This window comes from Heteronotia binoei, chromosome 13, assembly GCF_032191835.1.
Source record: "Heteronotia binoei isolate CCM8104 ecotype False Entrance Well chromosome 13, APGP_CSIRO_Hbin_v1, whole genome shotgun sequence".
NCBI lineage: Eukaryota > Metazoa > Chordata > Lepidosauria > Squamata > Gekkonidae > Heteronotia > Heteronotia binoei.
The window spans coordinates 13,376,316-13,390,427 of NC_083235.1; the positions used below are offsets into that span (position 1 = coordinate 13,376,316).

Consider the following 14,112-nt stretch of genomic DNA (forward strand, 5'->3'; position numbering starts at 1 on the left):
CAGCGGGAGCTTATTCCACCAGGTAGGGGCCCACACCGAAAAGGCCCTGGCCCTCGTTGAAGCCAGCCGGGGGGGGGCGGGGTTTCATATGGGAGAGAGGCGGTCCCAATCCCGAAGATGACAGCTGTGGGCTGCAGTTCTGGCTCTTAGGGAGAAATGGCAGGGGCTGGACCCCTAGCAACTGATTCCTATGCCCAGGGCTTTTTTTGGCAGGAGTGCACAGGAGCAGAGCTCCGCCTGGGCTAGCCAAGGCTCCAGCTGGGGAAGGCGTGTGGGGGCATCTTTGAGAAACTATCTCCCTGATGGCTTCAGCCTTCCCCCAGTGTGTCTGCTGCAGTGGGCGCCCTGGGGAGGCATGAAGGAGTTCCTGCTGGGCTTTTTCTACCAAACTTCCCCCCCCCGCCGCCGCCTATGCCAGAATTTACTCCTGAAACATGTGATGTCATGGAGCATGTGCAGACTGTAATTTCCTCCTCTGGCAAGAGCTGGACTCCAGTGCCTATTCCTTCCTTTTGCAAAGTGAGCTGCGGGGGAACTACAGTCCTTAATGCTTTCCTTACTGGGAAAAGCCACCCCTGACCTGCTTTCTCAACTATTAGGAGCAAAATAAGGGCGGAGAGCGAAAGCGCCCTCAAGTCACTGCTGATTTACATTGACCCAGCCAGGTTTTCAAGGCAAGAGGTGTTCAGAGGTGGTTTTGCCATTGCCTGCTTCTGCATAGCACCCCCACGCCTCCTTTTTTCCCCCAAATTAAAGGTTTTATGAATTTCAAATATAGGAAAGGGGAAAGGGAAGATTCTACAGGGAACTATAGGAAAATCAAGGTTGGAGGGGGAAAACAAATGTCTCTCTTGCTTACATTTTCTTATTACAAATACATCTAGTTCAATCACATCTACATTTACAATTTGTACCTTCCCATTTTGTCTCATATAACATTCTGTCTCTTTATAACTCTCACTTTGGCTTACAAATACACATTTTTTTATAATTGCACCATCTTATTCAGTATATTATACAGTACTCACTCCTTATCTTATATTCTTATCTACAAAGGGTGATTAACATGTGAATTCACTGCCACAGGAGGTGGCGGCAGCTACAAGCATAGCCAAGAGGGGTTTGGATAAAAAAATGGAGCAGAGGTCTATCAGTGGCTATTAGCCACAGCGTATTGCTGGAACTGTCTGGGGCAGTGATGCTCTGTATTCCTGGTGCTTTTTTTTGGGGGGGGGGGGGGGCAAAGTGGAAGGACTTCTAGCCCCACTTGTGAACCTCCTGATGGCACTTAGGGGGTTTTTTGGCCACTGAGTGACACAGAGTGTTGGACTGGATGGGCCACTGGGCCTCATCCAACATGGCTTCTCTTATGTTCTTATGTGACACAGAGTGTTGGACTGGAGGGGCCATTGGCCTGATCCAACATGGCTTCTCTTATGTTCTTATGTGACACAGAGTCTTGGACTGGATGGGCCATTGGCCTGATCCAACATGGCTTCTCTTACGTTCTTATGTGACACAGAGTGTTGGAATGGATGGGCCATTGGCCTGATCCAACATGGCTTCTCTTACGTTCTTATGTGACACTGAATGTTGGACTGGATGGGCCATTGGCCTGATCCAACGTGGCTTCTCTTATGTTCTTAAATATGTTGCCACTTAATTGTCTCAAATTCCAAACTTATACTGCACCCAACCAATCATACAGTGGCTGCCAAATCTTCTTATTGTCTTGTATATTTCCATTTCTGCTGTCTCTTAAGAGCTTCTGAATAAAATCCTCTTGTCTAGGTATTTTTTGTATTTCCCACTGTTTTGCGTATATTATTCTTGTTGCAGTTACTGCACGGATCAGAAATTTAATTATTGGTTTGTGAAGTGAATCTTGGCAAATATTCCTTAAATACATCTCAGGTTTATGCTGTAAATTAATCTTTAAAATTTTCTGAAGGCAATTGTGAATTTGTTTCCAATAACTTTTTGCTACGTTGCAGCGCCACCACATATGGTAAAATGATCCTTTCGATTTTTGACACTTCCAAACATTTATTTGAGTGCATCTTCACCGATTTGTCTGGTGTAATGTACCACCTATAAAACCTCTTATAAAAATTTTCTTTGAACGTAACTGATCTTGTAATCTTAATATTTTCTTTCCATCCCCTTTCCCAGATCAATATTATAGCCGATATCTTGCGCCCATTTCACCATATTGTCTTTTTTACTATTTCATCCTGCATTTTCATAGTCAATAAATAATTATACATTTTTAAATCATTTTTTTCTTCTGATCCTGTTATAATTTGATGGAATTCATTTTTCTGTTTTGCAAAGCCAGTTTCTTTGTCCTTCATGTATCTACATTTTAATTGCATTTTCATCCACCAATCTAGCGTTTTCTTTTCCTCTCTCTTTAGAGTATCGGCCTCATCCAATAAGTGCAGCCCTGGGGCCTCCTCAGGGGTCTCCCAGCAAAACACAAACCAGGGTTGACCTTGCTTCGCTTTTGAGATTTGATGAGGTCAGGCTAGCCTGGGCCATCCAGATCAATGGAAGCAGCACCAGTCCAAGGGCATGTGGCGTCCCAGGCAGGCACCTCCCCCTTCTGCCAGCCCCCCTCCCCCACAGCGCTGCAATGCGGGGCTGTGCTCTGTTGCACCCCACCTGCCCCTTCCCTCCCCATTGCCTCCCCCCCACACAATCAGAGCGTGCCCTGCCAGCAGCGTGCATCTTATCTTCCAAAGAAGGCGCTGGAGGCTTCTCCCCCCTCTTTTCTGGAACCGGAAGGGAGGGGGAGCCAAGCCTCCTCTGCTGCATTCTTCGAAAGACAAGATGGACGCCACGTCACGGCCGGCAGGGCCCAGGCACAGCGTGCTCTGACTGCACTGAAGGGGGGGAGGCGAAGGGACGGGAAGGGAGGGGAAAGGAGGGGGCGGGCGGTGGAGGCAGGCAAACAAGGCACTCCCACCCTCCCAGCACCTTAGGGAAGTGCCAAGTTTGCCTAGTGGGCGAGCCGGCCCTGAACAGAAGGAACGAACAGAGGTGGTTTGCCGCTGCCTGCCTCTGCGTAGCAACCCTGGACTTCCTTGGCAGTCTCCCACCCAAGTATTTGCCAGGGCCAAACTTACTTAGCTCAGGGGTGTCAAACATACGGCCTGGGGAACTCACGTCTTACCGTGATATTCTCCTGGATGATGTCCGGGTCATCACAGATCGATTCGATGAAGAAGACCTGTGGTGAAAGAGTGAACTGTAATCATGGCAGCACAATCTGGGGCTGGACAGGCTAACATCTCCCTCTCCCTATTTCCCCCAAAGAAAGTGCACCCTCTGAAGCCGGCAGCAACATATGGGGAGCCACAGCAACAGCCACGTCAGATGTTTGAGGGAAGGAGGGAGGGAGGAAGAAGGGAGGGGGGAGGGAGGGAGAAAGGAAGGAGGGAAGGAGAGAGGGAGGGAGGAAGGAAGGGAAGGAGGGAGGAAGGAGGGAAGGAAGGAAGGGAGGGGAGAGGGGGAGGAAAGGGAGAGAGGGGGGAGGGACGGAGGAAGGAAGGCACATAGACGGGGAAAGAGAGGTGGGCAGAAAGCAACTTTAAATACATTTTCCAAGCCACTGGCTGGCTTGGCGATTTATTTATTTATTTAGTGAATTTATATTCCACCCTTTCCCATGATGGGCTCAGGGTGGAATACAGACACAATAAACCAGTTAAAACCTACAATAAAATAATAAAGCAGTCGAAGCTGAACAAGGTAGAATATAGCATAGGCGATGCGGGCACATTTGACAGATTAAAAGCATAGATATTATAGATGCTATAGATGTCGGCTCGAAATTTAATAGTCCAGATAGTAATTGTAGGTCATTTAGTAGATTTATCTTCCTCCCTTTCCCGTGGGAGGGCTCAGGGCAGATTACGGACATAAATAAATAACCGTTAAAACCCAACAATCAAATAATAATAAAACAATATCGAAACAGAGGCAGTAAGATAAGAATGCAGCATAGGTGGTGTGGGTGCATTTTACAGATTAAAGCATATATATCGGCCCGAATAGTCAGGATGGTAAAATGATAGTCACTGTGGGGAGGACAAACAAATGGTATAAGCAATAGGATAAGGATGCCAGTTTGGCTCAACCAAGGGGTGGAATTCTAGCAGGAGCTCCTTTGCATATTAGGCCACAAACCCCTGATGTAGCCAATCCTCCAAGAGCTTATGAGGTTCTTTTTTGTAAATTCATGGAGGATTGGCTACATCAGGGGTGTGTGGCCTAATATGCAAAGGAGCTCCTGCTAGAATTCCACCCCTGCCTCCACCAAAAGCCTGGTGGAATAGCTCCGTTTTACAGGGCCTACGGAATGGGAGTAAGTCAGGTAGGGCCCGAATCACTGTAGGGAGCTGATTCCACCATGTTGGTGATTTAAAGAGACAGATGCCTTCTCCAAGTAGAGTTGCCAGCTCCAATTCAAGAAATATCTGGGAGCTTTGGGGGTGGAGCCAGGAGGCATTGGGGTGGAGCAAGGTTGCGACAAACATAATTGAACTCCAAAGGGAGTTCCAGCCATCACATTTAAGGGGACCACACTCCTTTTAAATGCCTTCCCTCCATTGGAAATCATGAAGGATAGGGGTAACTTCTTTTGGGGCTCACAGAATTGCACCCCTTAGTCAACCTTTTTGAAACTTGGAGGGTATTTTGGGGAGAGGCACTGGATGCTATGCTGAAAGGTTGGTGCCTCTACCTCAAAAAACAGCCTCTCCAGAGTCCTAGATCCCTGCAGATCAATTCTCCATTATACCCTATGGGAATTGGTCTCCATAGCGAATAATGGAGTGCCCAGCAGACATTTCCCTCCCCTCCCCCCGCTTTCTGATGACCCTGAAGCGGGCGAGGGCTTCCAAACCGGGGGATGCCCTGCCCCCACCTGGGGATGAGAACCCCCCCAAAAACTGTGACAAATAACAAATACAATCAAAAATATACTTGTCATTATTAGTATATGAAACTTCAAAGTATTTGATTATCATGATCCATGTCAATAATTAATATTATGAGGAAAGTACATAGAATTCATTTACAAAACGCATCTAAGCACAGTACATCAAAACAATTGGTCTAAAGTGCTTAGTGCTACAAAGTGCTGGTGAGTCAAAGAGCCTGTGTAGATTTTTCTTCCAAAAGGAATATATCTGAAGATTCCCCGACATCCCTCTGATGGAGCCTGGAGCCGGCGGGATGCTTGCCGCACCGTTTCCACTGTCTTTATCAAAGAGGGATATCCAACAAGTTGTTTTTCACAATGGCACTCAAGGGCAAAGACTGAAGCTAATAAAAGCACGCAGTATCATTCCCAAGGCGTATTACTGAGTGCTTGTATTAGCTTGTATTAGCTTCAGTCTTTGCCCTTGAGTGATGTCTCCTGGCTCCACTCCCAAAGTCTCCTGGCTCCACCCCCAAAGTTATTTCTTGAATTGGACCTGGCAACCCTAGCCAACCTCCCTCCTCTTCCCAGAACTCTGACCTTCCTAGGCTCCACCCGCCCATTTCCAGGATATTCCCGAGACAGGCTGAGCAACCCTAAGGTATGCAAACCAACAACCACCAGTGAAAAAAACACAATGATCCATTGAACTGGGCAGGGCCGTAGCCAGGATTTTACAAGTGGGGGGGGGGGCTTTTTAAAAAGTCAGGGGTCCCCCTTTCCCATCCACTGCGGGGCTTGATGCTTCTTAGAAGGTTTCTGGGGTAGGGGCAAAAGCTGGAGGCTCTGAACGTGGCCAAATTGAGGCAGCCAACTCTAAAACTTTGGCGTGAAGAAGGGACTGCACCATGCGTGCTAGCAGGGGGGGGGGGGGGTGTTCCTTCCACCTCCCTCTCTCCCACCCTGGCACTTTGCAGCCAGGAGCTCCATCCATCTCCCTGCTTCCCCAGCCCATTCCACGTGGCTTCCTCTGCCTCCCTCCTCTCCACCTGTCGCTTTTGCTGCTGCGCTGCACTGCGCCCTGCTCAGCTCTCCTGGCTCTGGCTGCCACTAGTGACACTTCGCTGGCTCAGCCATGACAAAAAGAAAATGAAAAAAGAGACTGCGTGCCGGAGGCCCCCTGGGAGTCAGGGGGCAGTGCCCCCACAGCCCCCCCTCCCCCGTGGCTACAGGCCTGAAACTGGGTAGTTTTAGTCTGAGCTCAAAATGTTTGCCCGGAACCAATTCCAGTTGTAACTGATTACTGTCAATTGACCAGCAATAACAGTATAGAAAATGTCATAGTCATAGACCGCAATTCCTGACTACATAAAAGCATTCTCATATTCAAATTCCACCAATATCAAAATTTTAAAATGGTATTATTAACCCTGTCTGCTTTGTTAAAAACGTCCGCCTATTTATGGCTAAAAAACAATATTTTGCCACTGGCCAGAAAAACTGCCTTACAGGTTGTTAGCTTCCAGGGGTGTCAAACATGCGACCCGGGGGCCAGATCAGGCCCCCAGAGAGCTCCTATCAGGTCCCTGAGCAACTGGCTGTCATATGATTCATTCTCCCTCTCTCTTGCTTCCTTCTGCATCACAGCTTGCTTTACCAGGCTTGCCCAATTGCACGGGAGCTACAGATCAAAGCCTCTGTTTTCTCCATTGGCTGAGGCTCCTCCCTTGGGGAGGAAGGGGGGAGGGATAGCTTGTTTCAAAGGAAGCTCTTTCCTTCCTTCCCCAGAGGACCAGGAGGGGGAAGAGCCTAAGCCAATAGAAGGAAGAGAGCAACTGAGAGAGCCTGGATTGCACATGAGAGATACAAAGAAAGCTTTAAGACCAACAAGTGCTAATGTTTTAAGCGTGTTTTATTTTAAGTTTTTTTAAAAAATCTTTGTGTTTGTCTGTGTCCTTTATAGAGTTTATATCTCTGCTACCTGGCATTACATTTTATGATGCACATGGCCCGGCTCAGCAAAGTCTCATTTGTGTCAGATGCAGCCCTCATAACAATTGAGTTCGATACGCTTGGCTTACCCTGTAGCCATGTTCCTTGGCAAACTGTAAGATGAGGTCCCGGCGTTCCCGCGTGGTGTTAGTGGCATCGAAAACCTAGGCACAAGAGCAGGAGGTGAAAGAGTGCCATAGCTGAACAAGAAGGTGATCTGAGGCAGAGCTAGGGTTGCCAGCATCCTGGGGGAACCTGGAGATCTCCTGGAATAATAACTGAGCTCCAAATTACATCGTAGCATCATAGAGTTCTTAGGGACCTCCAGGGTCATTCAGTCCAACCCCCTGCACAATGCAGGAAATGCACAAATGCCTCTGTGCCCATACACACACTCAGTGTTCCCTGCTTTATGCCCAGGAGAGAGCAAAAAAAAAAAACCCTCAGGATCCCTGGCCAAACTGGGCTGTAGAAAAATTGCTGCCTGACCCCAAAGAGAAGGAGGAGGAGGAGGAGGAGAAGAAGAAATTGGATTTATATCCCGCCCTATACTCTGAATCTCAGAGCGGTCACAGTCTCCTTTACCTTCCTTCCCCACAACAAACACCCTTTGAGGTGGGTGGGGCTGAGAGAGCTCTCCCAGAAGCTGCCCTTTCAAGGATAACTCCTATGAGAGCTATGGCTGACCCAAGGCCATTCCAGCAGCTGCAAGAGGAGGAGTGGGGAATCAAACCCGGTTCTCCCAGATAAGAGTCCCCCCACATTTAACCACTACACCAAACTGGCTCTCTACAGCATTTCCCTAAGCGTGCAAGAAAGGGCCACGAGAACTGAGCACTGATGCGGCCCTTCCTGCTCTCCCTCTCATGTAGGGTTGCCAAGTCCAATTCAAGAAATATCTGGGGACTTTGGGGGTGGAGTCAGGAACAAGGGTGTGACAAACACAACTGAACTCCAAAGGGAGCTCTGGCCATCGCATTGAAAGGAACCGCACACCTTTTAAATGCCTTCCCTAGATTAGAAATAATGGATAGGGCCACCTTCTTTTGGGACTCATAGAATTGGACCCCCTGGTTCAATCTTTCTGAAACTTTGGAGGACGTTTTGAGGAAAGGCACTGGATGCTACACTGAAAATTTGGTGCCTCTACCTGATGACTCTGAAGCGGGGGACTGGCATCTCTACTCACAAGTTGCTGAACTTCCAACTGCTTCAAAGTAACACAGAGCAACCAAAGGTTCAAGTTTACCTTTCCTATTAGGGTTGCCATGTCCAATTCAGGAAATATCTGGGGACTTTGGGGTGGAACCAGGAGACATTGGGGGCAGAGCCAGAAACAAGGGTGTGACAAGCATAATTGAACTCCAAGGGAGTTCTGGCCATCACATTTAAAGGGACAGCACACTTTTTAAAATGCCTTCCTTCTGTAGGAAATAAGATAGGGGCACCTTCTTTTAGGGTTCATAGAATTGGACCCTCTGGTCCAATCGTTTTGAAACTTGGGGGTTACTTTGGGGAGAGGCACTAAATACTATACTGAAAATTTGGTGCCTCTACCTCAAAAAACAGCTCCCTGAAACCTCCAGATCAATTCCCCATTATATCCTATGAGAATCGATCTCCACATAGGGAATAATGAAGTGCTCAGCAGACGTTTCCCTCCCCCCACCCCTGTTTCTGGCGACTCTGAAGCGAGGGAGTGGCCTCTCTACTCACCAGTTGCTGCCAACTTCTTCCAAGTAACAGACACACCATCCCAAGAGGAAGCCTTTCAATTGGAGACTGAAGCCTCCGGAGGTGCAAAGGCACATGGTCCTCTGGGGGCGGGGCTCCCCCCCCCTCGCCGGGCAGCTGACTGGGGATAGGAAGGAGCCTGGGATAGCGGAAGAACCCCCGCTGGGACCTGGGGATTGGCAAGCCTATTCCTTCTGCAAAGGACCTCTGAAAAGATTGTGCAACCACAGCCACTGGGAGCAGCCATGTTCTTCTGCTTACTTCCCCCCCGCCCCCCATTCAGCCTTAAAGACACAGACACACTATCCATTCAGCCTTACAGACACAAGAGGAAGCCTTTCCAAGCAGAGCCTGAACCTCTGGAGGTGGAAAGGCACATGGGGGCTGTGGGGGTGGGGCTGGGGCTCCCCCCCCCCCCGGCCAGCTGGGAAGGAGCCTGGGAAAGCGAGAGAACCCCCGCTGGGACCTGGGGATTGGCAAGCCTACCATGATCGGCCTAAGTTCCCAGAATCAGCATGGCTGTCAGACGGCCATCTAGCCTCTGTTTAGCAGCCCCCAAAGGAGAGCCCACCACCTTCCAAGCCGCTGTCGATCCATTCCCCTGGAGAACATGGCTGCTTTGGGAGGCGGGCTTTGCGTAGGGAACTCAACCGGCACTCTCCCCCTCCCCTCCCCCATATCCTGCCTTCCCCAGGCTTCGCCTCCCAAAGTCCTAGGAAATTCCCAACCTGGAATTGGCAGGGCAATTGGTCCACGCGGGCCTCTTACCGCAACTTGACCTTCTTCAGAGCTCAGATACGTGTGGACGTCTCGAAGTGCTGCCAGTGCACACTGCCTGGTGGAGAAGAAGGGGAGACGCTGAGACCCACCTCCAGTTTTGCGTCGTTATAAATATTTAGCTTTTTATAAAGCCCTTCCCATGCCTAAGGGAGCAGGGCTTTTTTTTGTAGCAGGATCTCCTTTGCATATTAAGCCACACCCCCTGATGTAGCCAATCCTCCCAGAGCTTACAGGGCTCTTAGTTCAGGGCCTATTGTCAGCTCCAGGAGGATCGGCTACATCAGGGGGTGTGGCCTAATATGCAAAGGAGCTCTCCTAGAATTCCACCCCTGCATATTAGGCCACACCCCCTGATGTAGCCAATCCTCCCAGAGCTTACAGGGCTCTTAGTACAGGGCCTACTGTCAGCTCCAGGATCGGCTACATCAGGGGGTGTGGCCTAATATACAAAGGAGCTCTCCTAGAATTCCACCCCTGCATATTAGGCCACACACCCCTGATGTAGCCAATCCTCCCAGAGCTTACAGGGCTCTTAGTACAGGACTTGTAAGCTCCCAGAGGATAGGCTACATCAGGTGTGCGTGGCCTAATATGCAACGGAATTCCTGCTACCAAAAAAATCCTGAGTGGTCCAATGGAAACCCACCCAGTTGAAAGAGTGGCAGGGAGGGAGCGCCCGGCGGTGCCCCATAGGCGAGGTGGTGCCCCAGACGTTCGTCTACCTCACCTACTCCCACACGCCAGCCACGGGAATGTCATACTTGGACATGAGTGTGGATACGAATCCTGCTTGCCTAGTCCTTGATTGGCATTCTTATCCAGATTTTCTAGCCCCAATGTTTCCCCACACATCCCTAGCTGTAGCTCAGCAGATGCTCTCTCATTTCAGAATCTCCACCATATTTTGGTTCATATCCTCACCTCCGGATCTGCATGGCCTCCTCATTGTCCGGCCGGAAAAACTCGTAATTCTTGTAGGTCTGGACGGCTTCGCGGCGATACTGCCCAACGTTGAACACTGAGGGAAATGGAGACTGGGATCTTCAGGGAGCCCCTGGACTTAGAGTTCCCGGATACCCCCCTGACCACCAGCAGGTAGGGTTGCCAGATCCAGGCTGGGGAATTCCTGGAGATTTGGGGGCCGGAGCCTGGAGAGGACAGGGACCTCAGTGGGGCATTGTGCCCTAGCCACCCTCCCAAGCCCCCGTTTTCTCCAGGGGAACTGATCTCTGTAGTCAGGAGAGGAGCGGTATTCCAGGAGATCACCAGGTTCCACCTGGGGGCTGGCATCCGTACGCTCTGGTGGATGTGGGCTGGAAAAGGTCCCCCTTCTTATACCGGCCCTCGTCCGCCGTTCTTCCTTGTTACCTTTCGTGGGGATCCCGATCCAGTTGAGGTAGCGGGTCAGTTTTTTCGAGATGTAGGTTTTCCCGCGGGCCGGCAGCCCCACCATGATCACCATGCTGGGCGAATTGGTGAACTGGGGCACAGAAGCTGCAGAGAGGGGGACAGAGGAAGAAATGCTACCCTGAGGGATGAGGGGATGCCTGTGAAACATCGGAGGCTCAGAAGCTGCTGAGGGAACCTGCCTCCTGCTGCTTTCTCCTCTCTCAGGTTGACTGAAATCTGGAACCCATGGTGGCCTCCGGGCCTTGTGAAACACACTGTTGTTACCCCCCTGGCAGCCACCCCAGTGGAACAAGGAGGACTGGTTTGGTGAGTCAGGGTCCCTTCCCCACCATGAAATTTGAGCTGAGGTTCAGAGGGTTTATTAGGGCTGCCACTGCCAGGTCCAATCCAAGAAATATCTGGGGACTTTGGGGATGGGGCCAGGAGACTTTGGGGGTGGAGCCAGGAGCAAGGTTGTGACCAGCACAATTGAACTCCAAAGGGAGTTCTGGCCATCCCATTGAAAGGGATCGCACACTTTTAAAATGCCTTCCCTCCACTGGAAATAATGAAGGATAGGGGCACCTTCTTTGGGGGCTCATAGAACTGGACCCCCTGATCCAATCCTTTTGAAACTTGGCGGGAGTTTTGGGGAGAGGCACCGGATGCGATGCTGAAAATTTGGTGCCTCTACATCAAAAAAGAACAACAGCCCCACCCCCACAACCCAGATCAATTCTCCATTATACCCTATCAGTCTCCATAGGGAATAATGGAGTACCCAGCAGACATTTCCCTCCCCTCCCCCGCTTTCTGATGACCCTGAAGCAGGGGGAGGGCCTCCAAACAGGGGGATCCCCTGCCCCCACCTGGGGATTGGCAACCCTAGGGCTTATTCCACTCTGTGTCTAGCACGACATCCAGCTTTTTCTCGAGGTAAAAAGGATGTTCCCTTAATGACCTGGCCCCTCCGGCGTACTAATGAGGGAAAGACACCCCTGGGAAGCCCTCAGGAGAGGAGAAGAGATACCAACTCACACCCCCTACGCTGCAGGCGCTTGCTGGCCCGGGGAATCCATACTTTCTGCAGGGGAGTCTGAGTCAGCTCCCCAAACTCCGCAGCCATCCTGTCTTCCTTGCTCTGCCGAACAGGATGAGCTGGCTCTCCGGGACGCAGCCTGTCATGTGCGGGTGTGTGCGTGCGGTTTGTGTATGCCGGGCAAATAGGTTCAGGGCAGGCCACGGTGGCCGTTGAACTCCCACTTTTGTGTACACTGCAGATAACTCCTGGCTCCCCTCGCTCACTGGTCAGTAGAAAGTTCCTCTGCCTTGTGCCACAGGGGCTCCCCAGCATGGTGGTTGCGGGCGCTATGGCAACCACCGATACCTTTCCTGGTACCCACCGAGTGGTTTAGAAAGCGGGTGGGGCCAGGTGTGGATTCTTCCTCAGTGTCTTTTAAAATATTATTCCCGTTCTCCCCCACACCCGGGCTTCCTCTGTATGCTTCGCTCCGCCTCCTACAGCAGCCATTTTGTGGTCGCCCCTACCACTCTGTATTAAGAGTTCCAGTGGTGCACACAGGCTCAAAAACTTGGGGAGTCCAGCTATACTAGCTGTCCCCTCAGGGTTGCCAAACCTATAGAGGAACTAGGGTTGCCAAGGCCGATTGAAGAAATATCTGGGGACTTTGAGGGTGGAGCCAGGAGCAAGGGCATGGCAAGCAGGATTAAACGCCAAAGGGAGTTCTGGCCCTCACATTTCAAGGGACCGTACTCCTTTTAAATGCTTTTCCTCCATTGGAAATAATGGATAGGGGCACCTTCCTTGGGGGCTCATAGAATTGCATCCCTCAGTCCAATCTTTTTGAAACTTGGGGAGTATTTTGAGGAGAGTCACCAGATGCTAGGCTGACAATTTGTTGCCTCTACCTCAAAACAAAACTCTCCTAGAGCCCCAGATACCCATCGATCAATTCTCCATTATACCCTGTGAGAATCAGTCTCCATAGGGAATAATGGAGTGCCCAGTAGATATTTCCTCCTCCCCCCGGTTTCTGATGACCCTAAAGCAGGGGGAGGGCCTCCAAACCGGGGGATCCAACCCTAAATGGAACTGATGCCCCCTAGAATCAGAAGACCCCCATTCCTTTCCCCTGCTTTTTAGCTCAGTTCTTGTGCATTGAGACTATGTAAGATGTGGTACTTTCCTGAGCTTCCATTTGGGAGAATCTGCCTGTTCTGCCTTTTTTTTTTTTAACCAAACAAGCAGATGGAACAATTTATAAAATTCTGCTCCTAAAAAAAAAATAAATCCTGACCCTGGAATAACAAACACCCCATTCTGTCACTTAATTATGAAAATTTGTCAGCTTGAAGAATTGAATATTTAACAGCAGTTTTTGTTTAGCAGAGCAGAGCTGAGCCCCGTGGCGCAGAGTGTTAAAGCTGCAGTACTGCAGTCCTAAGCTCTGCTCACGACCTGAATTCAATCCCCGGCAGAAGCTGGGTTTTCAGGTAGCCGGCTCGAGGTTGACTCAGCCTTCCATCCTTCAGAGGTTTGTAAAATGAGTAGCCAGCTTGCTGGGGGGAAAGCGTAGATGACTGGGGAAGGCAATGGAAAACCACCCCGTAAAAAGTCTGCTGTGAAAACGTTGTGAAAGCAATGTCACCCCAGAGTCGGAAACGACTGGTGCTTGCACAGGGGACCTTTCCTTTCCTTGTTTAGCAGATTTTGGAATTTAGGGTCCCAGTTCTCTTTTAAAGCAACATCACCCCAGAGTCAGAAATGACTGGTGCTTGCACAGGGGACCTTTCCTTTCCTTGTTAGCAGATTTTGGAATTTAGAGTCCCAATTCCCTTCTGAAATAACAATACAGGACCACAACTAACAGCCACACTAAAGGGAAGATCCATCCCCGACACCGTGATTAAAGTTAAATCCTTCTCAATTCTTTTGCATTCTCAGCAAAACAGGGCAATCTGTTTTCCTTGTCCACCAGGAGTAGGGTTTGAAGTGGGGGTAGAGTCTGAGGACAGCAGGGTTTTGAGAGGGGAGGAACTTCCTTGGGGTATAATTTCATAGATTTCACCTTCCAAGTTGGCCATTTTCTCCAGGTGAACTGATCTCTTTGTTGCCTGGAGATCAATTGTGGCAGTCACTGCTTTCCACCCACCTCTCAGAGAACTATAGTGCTATGATAAGAATATAAGAGAAGCCATGTTGGATCAGGCCAATGGCCCATCCAGTCCAACACTCTGTGTCACACAGTGGCCAAACCGCCCCTCCCCCG

General features: G+C 50.1%; 1 protein-coding gene across 6 annotated transcripts in view; it reads right to left on the bottom strand.

Moving 5' to 3' along the window:
- Positions 1 to 14,112, bottom strand: part of PFKFB1 (6-phosphofructo-2-kinase/fructose-2,6-biphosphatase 1) — a 37,234-nt gene that overhangs the window by 15,863 nt on the left and 7,259 nt on the right. For 4 of the 6 annotated variants that reach the window (XM_060252927.1, XM_060252924.1, XM_060252926.1 and 1 more), the window contains exons 2-6: positions 10,802 to 10,927; positions 10,355 to 10,451; positions 9,422 to 9,488; positions 7,009 to 7,083; positions 3,176 to 3,232 (exon numbers count right to left, since the gene is read on the bottom strand). In XM_060252927.1, coding sequence (XP_060108910.1) covers positions 3,176 to 3,232; positions 7,009 to 7,083; positions 9,422 to 9,488; positions 10,355 to 10,451; positions 10,802 to 10,927 — 422 coding nt within the window. Of the gene's footprint in view, positions 1 to 3,175; positions 3,233 to 7,008; positions 7,084 to 9,421; positions 9,489 to 10,354; positions 10,452 to 10,801; positions 10,928 to 11,860; positions 12,041 to 14,112 lie in introns of those variants that run through there. The other 2 variants (XM_060252925.1, XM_060252922.1) reach the window with 1 other exon arrangement.